General features: G+C 42.6%; 10 protein-coding genes and 7 pseudogenes across 10 annotated transcripts; 11 read left to right on the top strand and 6 right to left on the bottom strand.

Annotated features, from left to right (window-relative positions):
• Positions 1-138: 138 nt before the first annotated feature.
• LOC145500172 (uncharacterized) lies at positions 139-7,612 on the bottom strand. Its single transcript, XM_081479653.1, has 3 exons — positions 7,093-7,612; positions 3,328-3,623; positions 139-1,445 (listed from the first exon to the last, which is right to left on the bottom strand). Exons 1-3 carry the CDS (start codon positions 7,400-7,402, stop codon positions 1,101-1,103), a joined length of 951 nt encoding a protein of 316 aa, XP_081335779.1. The 5' UTR covers positions 7,403-7,612; the 3' UTR covers positions 139-1,100.
• Positions 1,719-2,472, top strand: LOC145501265 (histone H3-like). Its single transcript, XM_081480763.1, has one exon. The coding sequence runs from the start codon at positions 1,946-1,948 to the stop codon at positions 2,354-2,356; it is 411 nt and encodes a 136-aa protein (XP_081336889.1). The 5' UTR covers positions 1,719-1,945; the 3' UTR covers positions 2,357-2,472.
• On the top strand, positions 2,873-3,706 carry LOC145501262 (uncharacterized). The gene has a single exon (XM_081480759.1). The coding sequence runs from the start codon at positions 3,116-3,118 to the stop codon at positions 3,689-3,691; it is 576 nt and encodes a 191-aa protein (XP_081336885.1). The 5' UTR covers positions 2,873-3,115; the 3' UTR covers positions 3,692-3,706.
• On the bottom strand, positions 4,542-5,118 carry LOC145501267 (histone H2B.1 pseudogene; annotated as a pseudogene).
• On the top strand, positions 5,487-6,089 carry LOC145501268 (histone H2A pseudogene; annotated as a pseudogene).
• A 91-nt stretch (positions 7,613-7,703) lies between the features above and the next one.
• LOC145501264 (histone H3-like) lies at positions 7,704-8,464 on the top strand. The gene has a single exon (XM_081480762.1). The coding sequence runs from the start codon at positions 7,938-7,940 to the stop codon at positions 8,346-8,348; it is 411 nt and encodes a 136-aa protein (XP_081336888.1). The 5' UTR covers positions 7,704-7,937; the 3' UTR covers positions 8,349-8,464.
• Positions 8,465-8,882: 418 nt separating this feature from the next.
• Positions 8,883-9,793, top strand: LOC145501263 (uncharacterized). The gene has a single exon (XM_081480760.1). It carries the CDS (start codon positions 9,124-9,126, stop codon positions 9,697-9,699), a length of 576 nt encoding a protein of 191 aa, XP_081336886.1. The 5' UTR covers positions 8,883-9,123; the 3' UTR covers positions 9,700-9,793.
• Positions 9,794-9,825: 32 nt separating this feature from the next.
• LOC145501266 (histone H2B.1 pseudogene) lies at positions 9,826-11,126 on the bottom strand (annotated as a pseudogene).
• Positions 11,127-11,157: 31 nt separating this feature from the next.
• LOC145501261 (histone H2A pseudogene) lies at positions 11,158-12,097 on the top strand (annotated as a pseudogene).
• A 28-nt stretch (positions 12,098-12,125) lies between these two features.
• Positions 12,126-19,518, bottom strand: LOC145500171 (uncharacterized). The gene is made up of 3 exons (XM_081479652.1): positions 19,105-19,518; positions 15,336-15,631; positions 12,126-13,431 (listed from the first exon to the last, which is right to left on the bottom strand). Exons 1-3 carry the CDS (start codon positions 19,412-19,414, stop codon positions 13,087-13,089), a joined length of 951 nt encoding a protein of 316 aa, XP_081335778.1. The 5' UTR covers positions 19,415-19,518; the 3' UTR covers positions 12,126-13,086.
• On the top strand, positions 13,400-14,619 carry LOC145501257 (histone H3-like). Its single transcript, XM_081480758.1, has one exon. The coding sequence runs from the start codon at positions 13,934-13,936 to the stop codon at positions 14,342-14,344; it is 411 nt and encodes a 136-aa protein (XP_081336884.1). The 5' UTR covers positions 13,400-13,933; the 3' UTR covers positions 14,345-14,619.
• Positions 14,656-15,992, top strand: LOC145501255 (uncharacterized). Its single transcript, XM_081480755.1, has one exon. It carries the CDS (start codon positions 15,124-15,126, stop codon positions 15,697-15,699), a length of 576 nt encoding a protein of 191 aa, XP_081336881.1. The 5' UTR covers positions 14,656-15,123; the 3' UTR covers positions 15,700-15,992.
• Positions 15,980-17,154, bottom strand: LOC145501259 (histone H2B.1 pseudogene; annotated as a pseudogene).
• LOC145501260 (histone H2A pseudogene) lies at positions 17,178-19,103 on the top strand (annotated as a pseudogene).
• Positions 19,519-19,720: 202 nt separating the features above from the next.
• Positions 19,721-20,474, top strand: LOC145501256 (histone H3-like). The gene has a single exon (XM_081480756.1). It carries the CDS (start codon positions 19,952-19,954, stop codon positions 20,360-20,362), a length of 411 nt encoding a protein of 136 aa, XP_081336882.1. The 5' UTR covers positions 19,721-19,951; the 3' UTR covers positions 20,363-20,474.
• Positions 20,475-20,888: 414 nt separating this feature from the next.
• On the top strand, positions 20,889-21,756 carry LOC145501254 (histone H1-delta-like). The gene has a single exon (XM_081480754.1). The coding sequence runs from the start codon at positions 21,097-21,099 to the stop codon at positions 21,670-21,672; it is 576 nt and encodes a 191-aa protein (XP_081336880.1). The 5' UTR covers positions 20,889-21,096; the 3' UTR covers positions 21,673-21,756.
• A 754-nt stretch (positions 21,757-22,510) lies between these two features.
• Positions 22,511-23,125, bottom strand: LOC145501258 (histone H2B.1 pseudogene; annotated as a pseudogene).
• Positions 23,126-23,145: the final 20 nt, after the last annotated feature.

Genomic DNA, 23,145 nt, shown 5'->3' with positions numbered 1-23,145 from the left:
CAAAAACTACCTCCTGTTAGGCATTCGCTTCAACTACAAAACAAAACTAATGAAATCAATGTAAAGTTGCCTGCAGTACACACATAGAGAAAAACACAAGGCGTACAATAATTAGGCATGCGCGCGTTGGTTTTAAACCGAAAGTCCAGTGTATTATATTTATCAGCTGGAAGTCGATAAAAGTGACTTAAAACAGTCTTAGCGAGTTAATCTCTTGTGTGACTTTCATATATATTCTCTACGGCTTTTATTACAAGATCTAATAAGTACCTACGAGTGTTCGAGACGTTGTCTAGTGGTCCTGCTCGGTTCGGCCAGGAAGGCGGCAAAAGCGAAAGAGCAATCCAAATGTCCGGCAGTAAACTTATTTACTATGTGGGTGTATTCATCATGCAGTTTGCAAATCTAGATATTCGCTGGCGCGTGCTACAGAAAGAATGCAACAGTTATGAATAAGAACTACTGCTGATTACTACAAGCCGAGATGTGTGTCATGCAATAGGAAAACCATTGTTAATGTTATACAAAGCGTGCCCGTAAGTAGTTGGGTTAGTTTACATTTTTTTGTCACCCTTATTTTATGCTTGTCATCTAATCGACAGAGTAGCGGAATAAAAACGTTCTTAACCGACTCTCAACCCGAGGAATGTTCTGGGAGAATGTTCTTAAAATCTTGGTTAATCTCAGCCTTAACGTTCTTATAAAAAAAAAAGTTATAGTTGTCTCAGTCATCTCATTTGCCTACTGAAAGACTATTCCAACTTAAAATTGTTAACAGATTGGTCTTGAAAACACACACCATAATTTAACTCTTATCTCGACGGCCTTGTTTGCAAGCGCTTAATTTGATCAACGCTCGACACCTAAAACCCAACACTTTACATACACAGAACTTTGATCAAAAAAAATGTCAGCTATTATTGCAACTCTTAACTTCTGTTTTACATCACTAAGGTAACGCAAATTAAAGTTCAACATAGAACTGTTTGTTGCTGTTGTTAAAAATGAATCGCATTTATTGCTGGTCGGGACTTTCGTTAGACTTGTTGGCTCCTAAAGGAGCCGTTTTTTTAAGGGGGAGCTTGTAGTCAGGCACTTCCCTAACCACCAAATCCGTAGAGAGTACGTCCTTGGCGTTTGAGAGCGTAGACCACGTCCATGGCTGTCACTGTCTTTCGTTTGGCGTGCTCGGTGTAGGTCACAGCATCACGTATGACGTTCTCAAGGAAGACTTTCAGGACTCCGCGAGTCTCTTCGTAGATCAGACCAGAGATACGCTTCACACCACCGCGGCGAGCTAGACGACGGATAGCAGGCTTGGTTATGCCCTGGATGTTGTCTCTTAAAATTTTACGATGACGCTTAGCGCCGCCCTTTCCTAGACCTTTGCCTCCTTTACCGCGTCCAGACATGACTTGTTTTAGATAATCCAGTAGCGAAACTGCGAGTTAACGAACCCTGCCGACTTTGCTGGCGCTTTAGTTTGTCCAGTTGTACCTCTCGGGAAACGTAACTTTCAAAACAAAGCAAAGGCGAACGCTTTGCCGACAGTCTCATGAATATTTATACTCGGCATGCCTTACTTTGGATAACTTACTTGCCCGTTAAGGAAAACTGTTACGAGAAATTCTCATTTCTTGTTAACAAAGTCAGACTTAAACTAAACAGGAAATATATATATCTATATCACAGTGCCCACAATTCCGTAATATTCCGCATGCTTTCGAGTCATTTTCAAATTTCTAGCAACAAGCTGCCTAAGATCGAAAGTTCAGCCGCATCTTCTTCACAACAGAAAAGCAAATTTCTCACAGCCAATCACATGCGTCATTAATCAGCCAATCGGATCACGGGCTTTCTGTTATAAATCGATTTTACTCAATGGTGGTGAAACAAATCAAAACTTTTTGATCGCTTTCAAAACGTCAAATCTCTACTTTCAGTCATGGCTCGTACCAAGCAAACGGCTCGAAAATCGACTGGTGGAAAAGCTCCTCGTAAGCAGCTAGCTACAAAAGCAGCCCGGAAGAGCGCTCCTGCTACTGGTGGTGTCAAGAAACCTCATCGTTACAGACCCGGAACAGTTGCTCTCCGAGAAATTCGCCGTTATCAGAAATCTACAGAACTACTCATCCGCAAGCTGCCTTTTCAGCGTCTTGTGCGAGAGATTGCGCAGGATTTCAAAACGGACCTGCGCTTTCAAAGCTCTGCCGTCCTAGCTCTCCAAGAGGCCAGTGAAGCCTATCTAGTGGGCTTGTTTGAGGATACCAACCTGTGCGCTATCCACGCCAAACGTGTCACCATTATGCCAAAGGATATCCAGTTGGCCAGACGAATCAGAGGCGAGCGTGCTTAAGTGAGCTTACGCTTCACATACTTAAAACTAAAACGGCTCCTTTAGGAGCCACCACTTGAAGATAAAGTCAATGACCAATAAATTGTACCCTTAACTTTTAGCAAGGTTCTGTCTTAACACGTTCCACATTTCTTTTTCTGACGTCAAAGCTGTGTTGAAAACGAACAAACAAATGAACGAAAAATCCAACAAACGAAGGATAGAACTAACGAATACGCGAACCAGTCAACAAACAGACGATGGAAAGAACTAACAAATAAACGAACCAACAAACGAAGGAAAGAACGAACAATGAGCGAAGGAACGAACGAACAAACGAAGGATAGAACTAACAAATCAACGAATAAACCAATGAAACTAACCAACCAACAAACTGACCAAACGTCAACAAAACATCAGTCCAATATCATTCTTTCTAGCGTTTCTTCGCATTAGACAGCGTTTGCCTTTACATGTCGGTCGATTCACTTCGAGTTTTATCGTGTTGTTGGAAAAAAGACTGTACCTCGGTCTCTTTAAAAAGGTTTTAATAAAGTATTTCAATGAAAAACTCAAATAAAACTGTGTACCAAGCAATTTATTCCCAAGTATTTGCATGAAAGAAACACAGAATAACAACGTCCGTTACTAACTTTGCCGGGCTTGTTCTCTCTGCGGTCCGCATTTACAAGTAAAAACTTACAATGCTAACAACGTGCCTCGAATTTCTCGAAAGAGTCACACAATTCACAGTTCAGTAGACCGACAGAAACTAGCAGAATGTCAGACAACGCTAAGCGAAAGATGACCAAAACCCCTGCCGAACATCCGAAATACGAAGAGATGATTAAGACTGCTATTCTCACGTTGAAAGATCGCAACGGTTCTTCACGCCAAGCGATCGAGAAGTACGTTAAGGCCAACTACAAGGTGGGAGATACAGCATCTCATCACGTCAAGACAGCTCTGAAGAAGGGTACAGCCAATGGAACCTTCATCCACACCAAGGGAGTGGGAGCTTCAGGATCATTTAAGCTACCAAAAGAGCAGAAAAAGCCGACCAGAAAGTCTGCTGCGCCGAGTAAAAAGCCGCTGGCTAAGCCAAAGAAACCCGCTGCTACAACGAAAGCTTCCACAAAGAAACCTGCGGCCAAGAAAGAGACTTCTTCTACGAAAAACTCTTCTACAAAAAGTCCGTCATCCAAGAAAGATACGTCCAAGAAGCCTGCAGTCAAGAAGCCATCAGGCACAAAGTCACCAACAAAGCCGAAGGTAGCTGCGAAGAAACCTAGCACAAAGAAAGAAGTTAAAAAGCCGGCCGCAGTCAAGAAAGCTAAGGTGACCAAGAAGAAGTAAACGAAGAGATATCTTCGCCCGGCGTCCAGTAAACCAAACGGCTCTTTTAGGAGCCACCAAATAAACAAAAGCAATGACCAACTTGAAAAAAAAAACAAAACATATATTTCCCTCCATATATTTGACGAAATAACAAAGTAAAACTAGGTGCAACACACACACTCGCACTCACACAGGATAAAAAAAAAAAAAAAAAACAGGCAATCGAAGATCAACGCCCGAAAGCTGCAAAGAAAATGCTCTTGTCAATAAGACGTAAGATAGATCTCGCAAAAAAAAAAACCAAACAAAAGAGATCTTGAGCGTTGTTTAATAAGTTTCTCTGATGCTTGACCAGAGATGGAGTGAAACACTCGAGCGCGTGCGGAGAACGTGAACTTAGCCGTGAACTTCGGTCTAAAAAATCAAAAGAAAATAAAAACTGAAAACCGATAAGGTTGAAAAATGTCAAAGGTTCAGCATCTTGTGAAAAGTCACAAACTCTTCGGGCATAGGCTTTCTTCAGTGTGAAAACCATTACATGATACTTCGTGCGAGTGTTCATTGCAACGTAACAAACGGAAGCTAAGCGCGCGGAAACTGCCTGTTAAATTATGCGCGCGCGGAGAACATGACATTAGGTGCCACTGGCTTGTTGATTTTCGCGGGGAGTCTTATAATAGTCCACGATAAACGTTGACGGCACACGGAAAGTTTGCGTGAAAAACTGACAGGCAGCGTTCCGAGCTATCCTTTATAAAGAAAAGCATAAAGAACTTGAACTGGGCCATTCATTGCTGTAAACAGTTTTATTTTGCAAAAAAAAAACACACACACACACAAAAACTCTATGTATATATTTCTCTTAAATCTAATAGTTATCTCAAATCTGAAAGCTTAAAAGAAAGCCTTGTGTAGTGTGGCGATTAAAGGAGCAGAAGGGGTTAATAACTAAAGAACTGACACGTTGGACATTGCTTTTTATGACATGTGGTGGCTCCTAAAGGAGCCGTTTTTGTTGTGAATCAACGCTGGAGTCGATGTTTACTTGCTGCTGGTATACTTGGTGACAGCCTTAGTGCCTTCGTTGACAGCATGCTTTGCAAGTTCTCCGGGCAGAAGCAACCTGATGGCGGTCTGGATCTCGCGGGAGCTGATGGTCGACTTCTTGTTGTAGTGCGCCAGGCGGGAAGACTCATTGGCGATACGCTCGAAGATATCATTCACAAACGAATTCATGATACCCATGGCCTTGCTAGAAATACCCGTATCGGGATGAACTTGCTTAAGGACCTTGTAGATGTAGATCGCATAGCTCTCCTTTCTCTTTCCCTTCCTCTTTTTCTTGGCCGAACCATCAACTGCCGCCGACTTAGTTTTTCCCGCTCGCTTCTCGCCTTTCTTTGCTGCTGGAACTTTCGGTGCCATGTTTATCTGGCTTCTCTGAAAAATTGGTTGGAATTCTAGATGATCCGATGAGATCAGCTTTGAACATGCCACGGTAACTTAACTGCTATTTATTACAAATTATCCAGGAGGATTAATTAGTATGCGGATCGAAATTGCCTTTCGCCGATTGGTTATTTCATTAACTGACAACTACCCATAGGCCGACGCTACCGACAGCGCATTTTGCCTGCTAATTATCTTTTGTTCGGAGTACGGCGCGGTTTTGATTGGTGCGCTTTGATCCTCTGATTTGAAGAAAAATCAAATAAAAATCCGGGTCATAGTTTCGGGCTGACTAGACTAGAACAAAATCGTTCAACTCAACTTTGCCAGAGATAACAAGCAAAGAGAACATCCAGAAAGTGAAAATGACAGGTCGAGGAAAAGGCAAAGCTCCGGGCACCAAGTCTAAGAGCCGTTCATCCCGGGCAGGACTTCAGTTTCCTGTTGGTCGTATCCATCGTCTCCTTCGCAAAGGCAACTACGGCGAGCGTGTCGGCGCAGGTGCTCCAGTCTACTTGGCTGCCGTACTGGAGTATCTGAGTGCTGAGATTCTCGAGTTAGCTGGAAATGCTGCTCGGGACAACAAGAAAACCAGGATCATCCCTCGTCACCTGCAGTTAGCCGTTCGAAACGATGAAGAGTTAAACAAACTTCTTGCTGGTGTGACTATCGCTCAGGGTGGAGTTCTTCCCAACATACAAGCAGTGCTTCTACCCAAGAAGGCGGAGAAGAAACAACATTAAGCTCCCAGCTTAATAACAAACTCAAAACGGCTCTTTTAGGAGCCACCAAATGTTGATAACAGTCATGTTCCAATACAAAGATAAGCGGCCTTATAGCAATACATCAAAGTTACCAAAAACCACCTCCTGTTAGGCATTCGCTTCAACTACAAAACAAAACTAATGAAATCAATGTAAAGTTGCCTGCAGTACACACATAGAGAAAAACACAAGGCGTACAATAATTAGGCATGCGCGCGTTGGTTTTAAACCGAAAGTCCAGTGTATTATATTTATCAGCTGGAAGTCGATAAAAGTGACTTAAAACAGTCTTAGCGAGTTAATCTCTTGTGTGACTTTCATATATATTCTCTACGGCTTTTATTACAAGATCTAATAAGTACCTACGAGTGTTCGAGACGTTGTCTAGTGGTCCTGCTCGGTTCGGCCAGGAAGGCGGCAAAAGCGAAAGAGCAATCCAAATGTCCGGCAGTAAACTTATTTACTATGTGGGTGTATTCATCATGCAGTTTGCAAATCTAGATATTCGCTGGCGCGTGCTACAGAAAGAATGCAACAGTTATGAATAAGAACTACTGCTGATTACTACAAGCCGAGATGTGTGTCATGCAATAGGAAAACCATTGTTAATGTTATACAAAGCGTGCCCGTAAGTAGTTGGGTTAGTTTACATTTTTTTGTCACCCTTATTTTATGCTTGTCATCTAATCGACAGAGTAGCGGAATAAAAACGTTCTTAACCGACTCTCAACCCGAGGAATGTTCTGGGAGAATGTTCTTAAAATCTTGGTTAATCTCAGCCTTAACGTTCTTATAAAAAAAAAAGTTATAGTTGTCTCAGTCATCTCATTTGCCTACTGAAAGACTATTCCAACTTAAAATTGTTAACAGATTGGTCTTGAAAACACACACCATAATTTAACTCTTATCTCGACGGCCTTGTTTGCAAGCGCTTAATTTGATCAACGCTCGACACCTAAAACCCAACACTTTACATACACAGAACTTTGATCAAAAAAAATGTCAGCTATTATTGCAACTCTTAACTTCTGTTTTACATCACTAACTAACATCACTAACTAACGCAAATTAAAGTTCAACATAGAACTGTTTGTTGCTGTTGTTAAAAATGAATCGCATTTATTGCTGGTCGGGACTTTCGTTAGACTTGTTGGCTCCTAAAGGAGCCGTTTTTTTAAGGGGGAGCTTGTAGTCAGGCACTTCCCTAACCACCAAATCCGTAGAGAGTACGTCCTTGGCGTTTGAGAGCGTAGACCACGTCCATGGCTGTCACTGTCTTTCGTTTGGCGTGCTCGGTGTAGGTCACAGCATCACGTATGACGTTCTCAAGGAAGACTTTCAGGACTCCGCGAGTCTCTTCGTAGATCAGACCAGAGATACGCTTCACACCACCGCGGCGAGCTAGACGACGGATAGCAGGCTTGGTTATGCCCTGGATGTTGTCTCTTAAAATTTTACGATGACGCTTAGCGCCGCCCTTTCCTAGACCTTTGCCTCCTTTACCGCGTCCAGACATGACTTGTTTTAGATAATCCAGTAGCGAAACTGCGAGTTAACGAACCCTGCCGACTTTGCTGGCGCTTTAGTTTGTCCAGTTGTACCTCTCGGGAAACGTAACTTTCAAAACAAAGCAAAGGCGAACGCTTTGCCGACAGTCTCATGAATATTTATACTCGGCATGCCTTACTTTGGATAACTTACTTGCCCGTTAAGGAAAACTGTTACGAGAAATTCTCATTTCTTGTTAACAAAGTCAGACTTAAACTAAACAGGAAATATATATATATCTATATCACAGTGCCCACAATTCCGTAATATTCCGCATGCTTTCGAGTCATTTTCAAATTTCTAGCAACAAGCTGCCTAAGATCGAAAGTTCAGCCGCATCTTCTTCACAACAGAAAAGCAAATTTCTCACAGCCAATCACATGCGTCATTAATCAGCCAATCGGATCACGGGCTTTCTGTTATAAATCGATTTTACTCAATGGTGGTGAAACAAATCAAAACTTTTTGATCGCTTTCAAAACGTCAAATCTCTACTTTCAGTCATGGCTCGTACCAAGCAAACGGCTCGAAAATCGACTGGTGGAAAAGCTCCTCGTAAGCAGCTAGCTACAAAAGCAGCCCGGAAGAGCGCTCCTGCTACTGGTGGTGTCAAGAAACCTCATCGTTACAGACCCGGAACAGTTGCTCTCCGAGAAATTCGCCGTTATCAGAAATCTACAGAACTACTCATCCGCAAGCTGCCTTTTCAGCGTCTTGTGCGAGAGATTGCGCAGGATTTCAAAACGGACCTGCGCTTTCAAAGCTCTGCCGTCCTAGCTCTCCAAGAGGCCAGTGAAGCCTATCTAGTGGGCTTGTTTGAGGATACCAACCTGTGCGCTATCCACGCCAAACGTGTCACCATTATGCCAAAGGATATCCAGTTGGCCAGACGAATCAGAGGCGAGCGTGCTTAAGTGAGCTTACGCTTCACATACTTAAAACTAAAACGGCTCCTTTAGGAGCCACCACTTGAAGATAAAGTCAATGACCAATAAATTGTACCCTTAACTTTTAGCAAGGTTCTGTCTTAACACGTTCCACATTTCTTTTTCTGACGTCAAAGCTGTGTTGAAAACGAACAAACAAATGAACGAAAAATCCAACAAACGAAGGATAGAACTAACGAATACGCGAACCAGTCAACAAACAGACGATGGAAAGAACTAACAAATAAACGAACCAACAAACGAAGGAAAGAACGAACAATGAGCGAAGGAACGAACGAACAAACAAACCAACGAACAAACGAAGGATAGAACTAACAAATCAACGAATAAACCAATGAAACTAACCAACCAACAAACTGACCAAACGTCAACAAAACATCAGTCCAATATCATTCTTTCTAGCGTTTCTTCGCATTAGACAGCGTTTGCCTTTACATGTCGGTCGATTCACTTCGAGTTTTATCGTGTTGTTGGAAAAAAGACTGTACCTCGGTCTCTTTAAAAAGGTTTTAATAAAGTATTTCAATGAAAAACTCAAATAAAACTGTGTACCAAGCAATTTATTCCCAAGTATTTGCATGAAAGAAACACAGAATAACAACGTCCGTTACTAACTTTGCCGGGCTTGTTCTCTCTGCGGTCCGCATTTACAAGTAAAAACTTACAATGCTAACAACGTGCCTCGAATTTCTCGAAAGAGTCACACAATTCACAGTTCAGTAGACCGACAGAAACTAGCAGAATGTCAGACAACGCTAAGCGAAAGATGACCAAAACCCCTGCCGAACATCCGAAATACGAAGAGATGATTAAGACTGCTATTCTCACGTTGAAAGATCGCAACGGTTCTTCACGCCAAGCGATCGAGAAGTACGTTAAGGCCAACTACAAGGTGGGAGATACAGCATCTCATCACGTCAAGACAGCTCTGAAGAAGGGTACAGCCAATGGAACCTTCATCCACACCAAGGGAGTGGGAGCTTCAGGATCATTTAAGCTACCAAAAGAGCAGAAAAAGCCGACCAGAAAGTCTGCTGCGCCGAGTAAAAAGCCGCTGGCTAAGCCAAAGAAACCCGCTGCTACAACGAAAGCTTCCACAAAGAAACCTGCGGCCAAGAAAGAGACTTCTTCTACGAAAAACTCTTCTACAAAAAGTCCGTCATCCAAGAAAGATACGTCCAAGAAGCCTGCAGTCAAGAAGCCATCAGGCACAAAGTCACCAACAAAGCCGAAGGTAGCTGCGAAGAAACCTAGCACAAAGAAAGAAGTTAAAAAGCCGGCCGCAGTCAAGAAAGCTAAGGTGACCAAGAAGAAGTAAACGAAGAGATATCTTCGCCCGGCGTCCAGTAAACCAAACGGCTCTTTTAGGAGCCACCAAATAAACAAAAGCAATGACCAACTTGAAAAAAAAACCAAAACATATATTTCCCTCCATATATTTGACGAAATAACAAAGTAAAACTAGGTGCAACACACACACTCGCACTCACACAGGATAAAAAAAAAAAAAAAAACAGGCAATCGAAGATCAACGCCCGAAAGCTGCAAAGAAAATGCTCTTGTCAATAAGACGTAAGATAGATCTCGCAAAAAAAAAAAACCAAACAAAAGAGATCTTGAGCGTTGTTTAATAAGTTTCTCTGATGCTTGACCAGAGATGGAGTGAAACACTCGAGCGCGTGCGGAGAACGTGAACTTAGCCGTGAACTTCGGTCTAAAAAATCAAAAGAAAATAAAAACTGAAAACCGATAAGGTTGAAAAATGTCAAAGGTTCAGCATCTTGTGAAAAGTTACAAACTCTTCGGGCATAGGCTTTCTTCAGTGTGAAAACCATTACATGATACTTCGTGCGAGTGTTCATTGCAACGTAACAAACGGAAGCTAAGCGCGCGGAAACTGCCTGTTAAATTATGCGCGCGCGGAGAACATGACATTAGGTGCCACTGGCTTGTTGATTTTCGCGGGGAGTCTTATAATAGTCCACGATAAACGTTGACGGCACACGGAAAGTTTGCGTGAAAAACTGACAGGCAGCGTTCCGAGCTATCCTTTATAAAGAAAAGCATAAAGAACTTGAACTGGGCCATTCATTGCTGTAAACAGTTTTATTTTGCAAAAAAAAAACACACACACACACAAAAACTCTATGTATATATTTCTCTTAAATCTAATAGTTATCTCAAATCTGAAAGCTTAAAAGAAAGCCTTGTGTAGTGTGGCGATTAAAGGAGCAGAAGGGGTTAATAACTAAAGAACTGACACGTTGGACATTGCTTTTTATGACATGTGGTGGCTCCTAAAGGAGCCGTTTTTGTTGTGAATCAACGCTGGAGTCGATGTTTACTTGCTGCTGGTATACTTGGTGACAGCCTTAGTGCCTTCGCTGACAGCATGCTTTGCAAGTTCTCCGGGCAGAAGCAACCTGATGGCGGTCTGGATCTCGCGGGAGCTGATGGTCGACTTCTTGTTGTAGTGCGCCAGGCGGGAAGACTCATTGGCGATACGCTCGAAGATATCATTCACAAACGAATTCATGATACCCATGGCCTTGCTAGAAATACCCGTATCGGGATGAACTTGCTTAAGGACCTTGTAGATGTAGATCGCATAGCTCTCCTTTCTCTTTCCCTTCCTCTTTTTCTTGGCCGAACCATCAACTGCCGCCGACTTAGTTTTTCCCGCTCGCTTCTCGCCTTTCTTTGCTGCTGGAACTTTCGGTGCCATGTTTATCTGGCTTCTCTGAAAAATTGGTTGGAATTCTAGATGATCCGATGAGATCAGCTTTGAACATGCCACGGTAACTTAACTGCTATTTATTACAAATTATCCAGGAGGATTAATTAGTATGCGGATCGAAATTGCCTTTCGCCGATTGGTTATTTCATTAACTGACAACTACCCATAGGCCGACGCTACCGACAGCGCATTTTGCCTGCTAATTATCTTTTGTTCGGAGTACGGCGCGGTTTTGATTGGTGCGCTTTGATCCTCTGATTTGAAGAAAAATCAAATAAAAATCCGGGTCATAGTTTCGGGCTGACTAGACTAGAACAAAATCGTTCAACTCAACTTTGCCAGAGATAACAAGCAAAGAGAACATTCAGAAAGTGAAAATGACAGGTCGAGGAAAAGGCAAAGCTCCGGGCACCAAGTCTAAGAGCCGTTCATCCCGGGCAGGACTTCAGTTTCCTGTTGGTCGTATCCATCGTCTCCTTCGCAAAGGCAACTACGGCGAGCGTGTCGGCGCAGGTGCTCCAGTCTACTTGGCTGCCGTACTGGAGTATCTGAGTGCTGAGATTCTCGAGTTAGCTGGAAATGCTGCTCGGGACAACAAGAAAACCAGGATCATCCCTCGTCACCTGCAGTTAGCCGTTCGAAACGATGAAGAGTTAAACAAACTTCTTGCTGGTGTGACTATCGCTCAGGGTGGAGTTCTTCCCAACATACAAGCAGTGCTTCTACCCAAGAAGGCGGAGAAGAAACAACATTAAGCTCCCAGCTTAATAACAAACTCAAAACGGCTCTTTTAGGAGCCACCAAATGTTGATAACAGTCATGTTCCAATACAAAGATAAGCGGCCTTATAGCAATACATCAAAGTTACCAAAAACCACCTCCTGTTAGGCATTCGCTTCAACTACAAAACAAAACTAATGAAATCAATGTAAAGTTGCCTGCAGTACACACATAGAGAAAAACACAAGGCGTACAATAATTAGGCATGCGCGCGTTGGTTTTAAACCGAAAGTCCAGTGTATTATATTTATCAGCTGGAAGTCGATAAAAGTGACTTAAAACAGTCTTAGCGAGTTAATCTCTTGTGTGACTTTCATATATATTCTCTACGGCTTTTATTACAAGATCTAATAAGTACCTACGAGTGTTCGAGACGTTGTCTAGTGGTCCTGCTCGGTTCGGCCAGGAAGGCGGCAAAAGCGAAAGAGCAATCCAAATGTCCGGCAGTAAACTTATTTACTATGTGGGTGTATTCATCATGCAGTTTGCAAATCTAGATATTCGCTGGCGCGTGCTACAGAAAGAATGCAACAGTTATGAATAAGAACTACTGCTGATTACTACAAGCCGAGATGTGTGTCATGCAATAGGAAAACCATTGTTAATGTTATACAAAGCGTGCCCGTAAGTAGTTGGGTTAGTTTACATTTTTTTGTCACCCTTATTTTATGCTTGTCATCTAATCGACAGAGTAGCGGAATAAAAACGTTCTTAACCGACTCTCAACCCGAGGAATGTTCTGGGAGAATGTTCTTAAAATCTTGGTTAATCTCAGCCTTAACGTTCTTATAAAAAAAAAAGTTATAGTTGTCTCAGTCATCTCATTTGCCTACTGAAAGACTATTCCAACTTAAAATTGTTAACAGATTGGTCTTGAAAACACACACCATAATTTAACTCTTATCTCGACGGCCTTGTTTGCAAGCGCTTAATTTGATCAACGCTCGACACCTAAAACCCAACACTTTACATACACAGAACTTTGATCAAAAAAAATGTCAGCTATTATTGCAACTCTTAACTTCTGTTTTACATCACTAAGGTAACGCAAATTAAAGTTCAACATAGAACTGTTTGTTGCTGTTGTTAAAAATGAATCGCATTTATTGCTGGTCGGGACTTTCGTTAGACTTGTTGGCTCCTAAAGGAGCCGTTTTTTTAAGGGGGAGCTTGTAGTCAGGCACTTCCCTAACCACCAAATCCGTAGAGAGTACGTCCTTGGCGTTTGAGAGCGTAGACCACGTCCATGGCTGTCACTGTCTTTCGTTTGGCGTGCTCGGTGTAGGTCACAGCATCACGTATGACGTTCTCAAGGAAGACTTTCAGGACTCCGCGAGTCTCTTCGTAGATCAGACCAGAGATACGCTTCACACCACCGCGGCGAGCTAGACGACGGATAGCAGGCTTGGTTATGCCCTGGATGTTGTCTCTTAAAATTTTACGATGACGCTTAGCGCCGCCCTTTCCTAGACCTTTGCCTCCTTTACCGCGTCCAGACATGACTTGTTTTAGATAATCCAGTAGCGAAACTGCGAGTTAACGAACCCTGCCGACTTTGCTGGCGCTTTAGTTTGTCCAGTTGTACCTCTCGGGAAACGTAACTTTCAAAACAAAGCAAAGGCGAACGCTTTGCCGACAGTCTCATGAATATTTATACTCGGCATGCCTTACTTTGGATAACTTACTTGCCCGTTAAGGAAAACTGTTACGAGAAATTCTCATTTCTTGTTAACAAAGTCAGACTTAAACTAAACAGGAAATATATATATATCTATATCACAGTGCCCACAATTCCGTAATATTCCGCATGCTTTCGAGTCATTTTCAAATTTCTAGCAACAAGCTGCCTAAGATCGAAAGTTCAGCCGCATCTTCTTCACAACAGAAAAGCAAATTTCTCACAGCCAATCACATGCGTCATTAATCAGCCAATCGGATCACGGGCTTTCTGTTATAAATCGATTTTACTCAATGGTGGTGAAACAAATCAAAACTTTTTGATCGCTTTCAAAACGTCAAATCTCTACTTTCAGTCATGGCTCGTACCAAGCAAACGGCTCGAAAATCGACTGGTGGAAAAGCTCCTCGTAAGCAGCTAGCTACAAAAGCAGCCCGGAAGAGCGCTCCTGCTACTGGTGGTGTCAAGAAACCTCATCGTTACAGACCCGGAACAGTTGCTCTCCGAGAAATTCGCCGTTATCAGAAATCTACAGAACTACTCATCCGCAAGCTGCCTTTTCAGCGTCTTGTGCGAGAGATTGCGCAGGATTTCAAAACGGACCTGCGCTTTCAAAGCTCTGCCGTCCTAGCTCTCCAAGAGGCCAGTGAAGCCTATCTAGTGGGCTTGTTTGAGGATACCAACCTGTGCGCTATCCACGCCAAACGTGTCACCATTATGCCAAAGGATATCCAGTTGGCCAGACGAATCAGAGGCGAGCGTGCTTAAGTGAGCTTACGCTTCACATACTTAAAACTAAAACGGCTCCTTTAGGAGCCACCACTTGAAGATAAAGTCAATGACCAATAAATTGTACCCTTAACTTTTAGCAAGGTTCTGTCTTAACACGTTCCACATTTCTTTTTCTGAGGCCAAAGCTGTGTTGAAAACGAACAAACAAATGAACGAAAAATCCAACAAACGAAGGATAGAACTAACGAATACGCGAACCAGTCAACAAACAGACGATGGAAAGAACTAACAAATAAACGAACCAACAAACGAAGGAAAGAACGAACAATGAGCGAAGGAACGAACGAACGAACAAACAAACCAACGAACAAACGAAGGATAGAACTAACAAATCAACGAATAAACCAATGAAACTAACCAACCAACAAACTGACCAAACGTCAACAAAACATCAGTCCAATATCATTCTTTCTAGCGTTTCTTCGCATTAGACAGCGTTTGCCTTTACATGTCGGTCGATTCACTTCGAGTTTTATCGTGTTGTTGGAAAAAAGACTGTACCTCGGTCTCTTTAAAAAGGTTTTAATAAAGTATTTCAATGAAAAACTCAAATAAAACTGTGTACCAAGCAATTTATTCCCAAGTATTTGCATGAAAGAAACACAGAATAACAACGTCCGTTACTAACTTTGCCGGGCTTGTTCTCTCTGCGGTCCGCATTTACAAGTAAAAACTTACAATGCTAACAACGTGCCTCGAATTTCTCGAAAGAGTCACACAATTCACAGTTCAGTAGACCGACAGAAACTAGCAGAATGTCAGACAACGCTAAGCGAAAGATGACCAAAACCCCTGCCGAACATCCGAAATACGAAGAGATGATTAAGACTGCTATTCTCACGTTGAAAGATCGCAACGGTTCTTCACGCCAAGCGATCGAGAAGTACGTTAAGGCCAACTACAAGGTGGGAGATACAGCATCTCATCACGTCAAGACAGCTCTGAAGAAGGGTACAGCCAATGGAACCTTCATCCACACCAAGGGAGTGGGAGCTTCAGGATCATTTAAGCTACCAAAAGAGCAGAAAAAGCCGACCAGAAAGTCTGCTGCGCCGAGTAAAAAGCCGCTGGCTAAGCCAAAGAAACCCGCTGCTACAACGAAAGCTTCCACAAAGAAACCTGCGGCCAAGAAAGAGACTTCTTCTACGAAAAACTCTTCTACAAAAAGTCCGTCATCCAAGAAAGATACGTCCAAGAAGCCTGCAGTCAAGAAGCCATCAGGCACAAAGTCACCAACAAAGCCGAAGGTAGCTGCGAAGAAACCTAGCACAAAGAAAGAAGTTAAAAAGCCGGCCGCAGTCAAGAAAGCTAAGGTGACCAAGAAGAAGTAAACGAAGAGATATCTTCGCCCGGCGTCCAGTAAACCAAACGGCTCTTTTAGGAGCCACCAAATAAACAAAAGCAATGACCAACTTGAAAAAAAAAACAAAACATATATTTCCCTCCATATATTTGACGGAATAACAAAGTAAAACTAGGTGCAACACACACACTCGCACTCACACAGGATAAAAAAAAAAAAAAAAAAAAACAGGATATCGAAGATCAACGCCCGAAAGCTGCAAAGAAAATGCTCTTGTCAATAAGACGTAAGATAGATCTCGCAAAAAAAAAACCAAACAAAAGAGATCTTGAGCCTTGTTTAATAAGTTTCTCTGATGCTTGACCAGAGATGGAGTGAAACACTCGAGCGCGTGCGGAGAACGTGAACTTAGCCGTGAACTTCGGTCTAAAAAATCAAAAGAAAATAAAAACTGAAAACCGATAAGGTTGAAAAATGTCAAAGGTTCAGCATCTTGTGAAAAGTCACAAACTCTTCGGGCATAGGCTTTCTTCAGTGTGAAAACCATTACATGATACTTCGTGCGAGTGTTCATTGCAACGAAACAAACGGAAGCTAAGCGCGCGGAAACTGCCTGTTAAATTATGCGCGTGCGGAGAACATGACATTAGGTGCCACTGGCTTGTTGATTTTCGCGGGGAGTCTTATAATAGTCCACGATAAACGTTGACGGCACACGGAAAGTTTGCGTGAAAAACTGACAGGCAGCGTTCCGAGCTATCCTTTATAAAGAAAAGCATAAAGAACTTGAACTGGGCCATTCATTGCTGTAAACAGTTTTATTTTGCAAAAAAAAAAAAACACACACACACAAAAACTCTATGTATATATTTCTCTTAAATCTAATAGTTATCTCAAATCTGAAAGCTTAAAAGAAAGCCTTGTGTAGTGTGGCGATTAAAGGAGCAGAAGGGGTTAATAACTAAAGAACTGACACGTTGGACATTGCTTTTTATGACATGTGGTGGCTCCTAAAGGAGCCGTTTTTGTTGTGAATCAACGCTGGAGTCGATGTTTACTTGCTGCTGGTATACTTGGTGACAGCCTTAGTGCCTTCGCTGACAGCATGCTTTGCAAGTTCTCCAGGCAGAAGCAACCTGATGGCGGTCTGGATCTCGCGGGAGCTGATGGTCGACTTCTTGTTGTAGTGCGCCAGGCGGGAAGACTCATTGGCGATACGCTCGAAGATATCATTCACAAACGAATTCATGATACCCATGGCCTTGCTAGAAATACCCGTATCGGGATGAACTTGCTTAAGGACCTTGTAGATGTAGATCGCATAGCTCTCCTTTCTCTTTCCCTTCCTCTTTTTCTTGGCCGAACCATCAACTGCCGCCGACTTAGTTTTTCCCGCTCGCTTCTCGCCTTTCTTTGCTGCTGGAACTTTCGGTGCCATGTTTATCTGGCTTCTCTGAAAAATTGTTTGGAATTCTAGATGATCCGATGAGATCAGCTTTCAACATGCCACGGTAACTTAACTGCTATTTATTACAAATTATCCAGGAGGATTAATTAGTATGCGGATCGAAATTGCCTTTCGCCGATTGGTTATTTCATTAACTGACAACTACCCATAGGCCGACGCTACCGACAGCGCATTTTGCCTGCTAATTATCTTTTGTTCGGAGTACGGCGCGGTTTTGATTGGTGCGCTTTGATCCTCTGATTTGAAGAAAAATCAAATAAAAATCCGGGTCATAGTTTCGGGCTGACTAGACTAGAACAAAATCGTTCAACTCAACTTTGCCAGAGATAACAAGCAAAGAGAACATTCAGAAAGTGAAAATGACAGGTCGAGGAAAAGGCAAAGCTCCGGGCACCAAGTCTAAGAGCCGTTCATCCCGGGCAGGACTTCAGTTTCCTGTTGGTCGTATCCATCGTCTCCTTCGCAAAGGCAACTACGGCGAGCGTGTCGGCGCAGGTGCTCCAGTCTACTTGGCTGCCGTACTGGAGTATCTGAGCGCTGAGATTCTCGAGTTAGCTGGAAATGCTGCTCGGGACAACAAGAAAACCAGGATCATCCCTCGTCACCTGCAGTTAGCCGTTCGAAACGATGAAGAGTTAAACAAACTTCTTGCTGGTGTGACTATCGCTCAGGGTGGAGTTCTTCCCAACATACAAGCAGTGCTTCTACCCAAGAAGGCGGAGAAGAAACAACATTAAGCTCCCAGCTTAATAACAAACTCAAAACGGCTCTTTTAGGAGCCACCAAATGTTGATAACAGTCATGTTCCAATACAAAGATAAGCGGCCTTATAGCAATACATCAAAGTTACCAAAAACTACCTCCTGTTAGGCATTCGCTTCAACTACAAAACAAAACTAATGAAATCAATCTAAAGTTGCCTGCAGTACACACATAGAGAAAAACACAAGGCGTACAATAATTAGGCATGCGCGCGTTCGTTTTAAACCGAAAGTCCAGTGTATTATATTTATCAGCTGGAAGTCGATAAAAGTGACTTAAAACAGTCTTAGCGAGTTAATCTCTTGTGTGACTTTCATATATATTCTCTACGGCTTTTATTACAAGATCTAATAAGTACCTACGAGTGTTCGAGAAGTTGTCTAGTGGTCCTGCTCGGTTCGGCCAGGAAGGCGGCAAAAGCGAAAGAGCAATCCAAATGTCCGGCAGTAAACTTATTTACTATGTGGGTGTATTCATCATGCAGTTTGCAAATCTAGATATTCGCTGGCGCGTGCTACAGAAAGAATGCAACAGTTATGAATAAGAACTATTGCTGATTACTACAAGCCGAGATGTGTGTCATGCAATAGGAAAACCATTGTTAATGTTATACAAAGCGTGCCCGTAAGTAGTTGGGTTAGTTTAGATTTTTTTGTCACCCTTATTTTATGCTTGTCATCTAATCGACAGATTAGCGGAATAAAAACGTTCTTAACCGACTCTCAACCCGAGGAATGTTCTGGGAGAATGTTCTTAAAATCTTGGTTAATCTCAGCCTTAACGTTCTTATAAAAAAAAAAAGTTATAGTTGTCTCAGTCATCTCATTTGCCTACTGAAAGACTATTCCAACTTAAAATTGTTAACAGATTGGTCTTGAAAACACACACCATAATTTAACTCTTATCTCGACGGCCTTGTTTGCAAGCGCTTAATTTGATCAACGCTCGACACCTAAAACCCAACACTTTACATACACAGAACTTTGATCAAAAAAAATGTCAGCTATTATTGCAACTCTTAACTTCTGTTTTACATCACTAACTAACATCACTAACTAACGCAAATTAAAGTTCAACATAGAACTGTTTGTTGCTGTTGTTAAAAATGAATCGCATTTATTGCTGGTCGGGACTTTCGTTAGACTTGTTGGCTCCTAAAGGAGCCGTTTTTTTAAGGGGGAGCTTGTAGTCAGGCACTTCCCTAACCACCAAATCCGTAGAGAGTACGTCCTTGGCGTTTGAGAGCGTAGACCACGTCCATGGCTGTCACTGTCTTTCGTTTGGCGTGCTCGGTGTAGGTCACAGCATCACGTATGACGTTCTCAAGGAAGACTTTCAGGACTCCGCGAGTCTCTTCGTAGATCAGACCAGAGATACGCTTCACACCACCGCGGCGAGCTAGACGACGGATAGCAGGCTTGGTTATGCCCTGGATGTTGTCTCTTAAAATTTTACGATGACGCTTAGCGCCGCCCTTTCCTAGACCTTTGCCTCCTTTACCGCGTCCAGACATGACTTGTTTTAGATAATCCAGTAGCGAAACTGCGAGTTAACGAACCCTGCCGACTTTGCTGGCGCTTTAGTTTGTCCAGTTGTACCTCTCGGGAAACATAACTTTCAAAACAAAGCAAAGGCCAACGCTTTGCCGACAGTCTCATGAATATTTATACTCGGCATGCCTTACTTTGGATAACTTACTTGCCCGTTAAGGAAAACTGTTACGAGAAATTCTCATTTCTTGTTAACAAAGTCAGACTTAAACTAAACAGGAAATATATATATATATCTATATCACAGTGCCCACAATTCCGTAATATTCCGCATGCTTTCGAGTCATTTTCAAATTTCTAGCAACAAGCTGCCTAAGATCGAAAGTTCAGCCGCATCTTCTTCACAACAGAAAAGCAAATTTCTCACAGCCAATCACATGCGTCATTAATCAGCCAATCGGATCACGGGCTTTCTGTTATAAATCGATTTTACTCAATGGTGGTGAAACAAATCAAAACTTTTTGATCGCTTTCAAAACGTCAAATCTCTACTTTCAGTCATGGCTCGTACCAAGCAAACGGCTCGAAAATCGACTGGTGGAAAAGCTCCTCGTAAGCAGTTAGCTACAAAAGCAGCCCGGAAGAGCGCTCCTGCTACTGGTGGTGTCAAGAAACCTCATCGTTACAGACCCGGAACAGTTGCTCTCCGAGAAATTCGCCGTTATCAGAAATCTACAGAACTACTCATCCGCAAGCTGCCTTTTCAGCGTCTTGTGCGAGAGATTGCGCAGGATTTCAAAACGGACCTGCGCTTTCAAAGCTCTGCCGTCCTAGCTCTCCAAGAGGCCAGTGAAGCCTATCTAGTGGGCTTGTTTGAGGATACCAACCTGTGCGCTATCCACGCCAAACGTGTCACCATTATGCCAAAGGATATCCAGTTGGCCAGACGAATCAGAGGCGAGCGTGCTTAAGTGAGCTTACGCTTCACATACTTAAAACTAAAACGGCTCCTTTAGGAGCCACCACTTGAAGATAAAGTCAATGACCAATAAATTGTACCCTTAACTTTTAGCAAGGTTCTGTCTTAACACGTTCCACATTTCTTTTTCTGAGGCCAAAGCTGTGTTGAAAACGAACAAACAAATGAACGAAAAATCCAACAAACGAAGGATAGAACTAACGAATACGCGAACCAGTCAAAAACAGACGAAGGAAAGAACGAACAATGAGCGAAGGAACGAACAAACAAACCAACGAACAAACGAAGGATAGAACTAACAAATCAACGAATAAACCAATGAAACTAACCAACCAACAAACTGACCAAACGTCAACAAAACATCAGTCCAATATCATTCTTTCTAGCGTTTCTTCGCATTAGACAGCGTTTGCCTTTACATGTCGGTCGATTCACTTCGAGTTTTATCGTGTTGTTGGAAAAAAGACTGTACCTCGGTCCCTTTAAAAAGGTTTTAATAAAGTATTTCAATGAAAAACTCAAATAAAACTGTGTACCAAGCAATTTATTCCCAAGTATTTGCATGAAAGAAACACAGAATAACAACGTCCGTTACTAACTTTGCCGGGCTTGTTCTCTCTGCGGTCCGCATTTACAAGTAAAAACTTACAATGCTAACAACGTGCCTCGAATTTCTCGAAAGAGTCACACAATTCACAGCTCAGTAGACCGACAGAAACTAGCAGAATGTCAGACAACGCTAAGCGAAAGATGACCAAAACCCCTGCCGAACATCCGAAATACGAAGAGATGATTAAGACTGCTATTCTCACGTTGAAAGATCGCAACGGTTCTTCACGCCAAGCGATCGAGAAGTACGTTAAGGCCAACTACAAGGTGGGAGATACAGCATCTCATCACGTCAAGACAGCTCTGAAGAAGGGTACAGCCAATGGAACCTTCATCCACACCAAGGGAGTGGGAGCTTCAGGATCATTTAAGCTACCAAAAGAGCAGAAAAAGCCGACCAGAAAGTCTGCTGCGCCGAGTAAAAGGCCGCTGGCTAAGCCAAAGAAACCCGCTGCTACAACGAAAGCTTCCACAAAGAAACCTGCGGCCAAGAAAGAGACTTCTTCTACGAAAAACTCTTCTACAAAAAGTCCGTCATCCAAGAAAGATACGTCCAAGAAGCCTGCAGTCAAGAAGCCATCAGGCACAAAGTCACCAACAAAGCCGAAGGTAGCTGCGAAGAAACCTAGCACAAAGAAAGAAGTTAAAAAGCCGGCCGCAGTCAAGAAAGCTAAGGTGACCAAGAAGAAGTAAACGAAGAGATATCTTCGCCCGGCGTCCAGTAAACCAAACGGCTCTTTTAGGAGCCACCAAATGAACAAAAGCAATGACCAACTTGAAAAAAAAAACAAAACATATATTTCCCTCCATATATTTGACGGAATAACAAAGTAAAACTAGGTGCAACACACACACTCGCACTCACACAGGATAAAAAAAAACAAAAAAACAGGCAATCGAAGATCAACGCCCGAAAGCTGCAAAGAAAATGCTCTTGTCAATAAGACGTAAGATAGATCTCGCAAAAAAAAAAAACGAAACAAAAGAGATCTTGAGCGTTGTTTAATAAGTTTCTCTGATGCTTGACCAGAGATGGAGTGAAACACTCGAGCGCGTGCGGAGAACGTGAACTTAGCCGTGAACTTCGGTCTAAAAAATCAAAAGAAAATAAAAACTGAAAACCGATAAGGTTGAAAAATGTCAAAGGTTCAGCATCTTGTGAAAAGTCACAAACTCTTCGGGCATAGGCTTTCTTCAGTGTGAAAACCATTACATGATACTTCGTGCGAGTGTTCATTGCAACGAAACAAACGGAAGCTAAGCGCGCGGAAACTGCCTGTTAAATTATGCGCGTGCGGAGAACATGACATTAGGTGCCACTGGCTTGTTGATTTTCGCGGGGAGTCTTATAATAGTCCACGATAAACGTTGACGGCACACGGAAAGCTTGCGTGAAAAACTGACAGGCAGCGTTCCGAGCTATCCTTTATAAAGAAAAGCATAAAGAACTTGAACTGGGCCATTCATTGCTGTAAACAGTTTTATTTTGCAAAAAAAAAAAAACACACACACACAAAAACTCTATGTATATATTTCTCTTAAATCTAATAGTTATCTCAAATCTGAAAGCTTAAAAGAAAGCCTTGTGTAGTGTGGCGATTAAAGGAGCAGAAGGGGTTAATAACTAAAGAACTGACACGTTGGACATTGCTTTTTATGACATGTGGTGGCTCCTAAAGGAGCCGTTTTTGTTGTGAATCAACGCTGGAGTCGATGTTTACTTGCTGCTGGTATACTTGGTGACAGCCTTAGTGCCTTCGCTGACAGCATGCTTTGCAAGTTCTCCAGGCAGAAGCAACCTGATGGCGGTCTGGATCTCGCGGGAGCTGATGGTCGACTTCTTGTTGTAGTGCGCCAGGCGGGAAGACTCATTGGCGATACGCTCGAAGATATCATTCACAAACGAATTCATGATACCCATGGCCTTGCTAGAAATACCCGTATCGGGATGAACTTGCTTAAGGACCTTGTAGATGTAGATCGCATAGCTCTCCTTTCTCTTTCCCTTCCTCTTTTTCTTGGCCGAACCATCAACTGCCGCCGACTTAGTTTTTCCCGCTCGCTTCTCGCCTTTCTTTGCTGCTGGAACTTTCGGTGCCATGTTTATCTGGCTTCTCTGAAAAATTGTTTGGAATTCTAGATGATCCGATGAGATCAGCTTTCAAC

This window comes from Orbicella franksi, chromosome 10 (assembly GCF_964199315.1).
Source record: "Orbicella franksi chromosome 10, jaOrbFran1.1, whole genome shotgun sequence".
In the NCBI taxonomy this organism is placed as follows: Eukaryota; Metazoa; Cnidaria; class Anthozoa; order Scleractinia; family Merulinidae; genus Orbicella; species Orbicella franksi.
Note: the sequence above shows the minus strand (reverse complement) of the source record. Positions and strands in the feature narration are given on the sequence as shown.

Coding starts and splice junctions, on each gene's coding strand:
- LOC145501256 (XM_081480756.1), top strand. CDS start 19,952: ATGGCTCGTACCAAGCAAACGGCTCGAAAATCGACTGGTGGAAAAGCT.
- LOC145500171 (XM_081479652.1), bottom strand. CDS start 19,414: ATGTCTGGACGCGGTAAAGGAGGCAAAGGTCTAGGAAAGGGCGGCGCT. Junction 15,632..19,104: donor TCTCTACGGATTTGGTGGTT/AGGGAAGTGCCT, acceptor TCTTTGTGCTAG/GTTTCTTCGCAGCTACCTTC. Junction 13,432..15,335: donor CTCCCTTGGTGTGGATGAAG/GTTCCATTGGCT, acceptor GTTCGTTAACTC/GCAGTTTCGCTACTGGATTA.
- LOC145501254 (XM_081480754.1), top strand. CDS start 21,097: ATGTCAGACAACGCTAAGCGAAAGATGACCAAAACCCCTGCCGAACAT.
- LOC145501265 (XM_081480763.1), top strand. CDS start 1,946: ATGGCTCGTACCAAGCAAACGGCTCGAAAATCGACTGGTGGAAAAGCT.
- LOC145501262 (XM_081480759.1), top strand. CDS start 3,116: ATGTCAGACAACGCTAAGCGAAAGATGACCAAAACCCCTGCCGAACAT.
- LOC145501264 (XM_081480762.1), top strand. CDS start 7,938: ATGGCTCGTACCAAGCAAACGGCTCGAAAATCGACTGGTGGAAAAGCT.
- LOC145500172 (XM_081479653.1), bottom strand. CDS start 7,402: ATGTCTGGACGCGGTAAAGGAGGCAAAGGTCTAGGAAAGGGCGGCGCT. Junction 3,624..7,092: donor TCTCTACGGATTTGGTGGTT/AGGGAAGTGCCT, acceptor TCTTTGTGCTAG/GTTTCTTCGCAGCTACCTTC. Junction 1,446..3,327: donor CTCCCTTGGTGTGGATGAAG/GTTCCATTGGCT, acceptor GTTCGTTAACTC/GCAGTTTCGCTACTGGATTA.
- LOC145501257 (XM_081480758.1), top strand. CDS start 13,934: ATGGCTCGTACCAAGCAAACGGCTCGAAAATCGACTGGTGGAAAAGCT.
- LOC145501255 (XM_081480755.1), top strand. CDS start 15,124: ATGTCAGACAACGCTAAGCGAAAGATGACCAAAACCCCTGCCGAACAT.
- LOC145501263 (XM_081480760.1), top strand. CDS start 9,124: ATGTCAGACAACGCTAAGCGAAAGATGACCAAAACCCCTGCCGAACAT.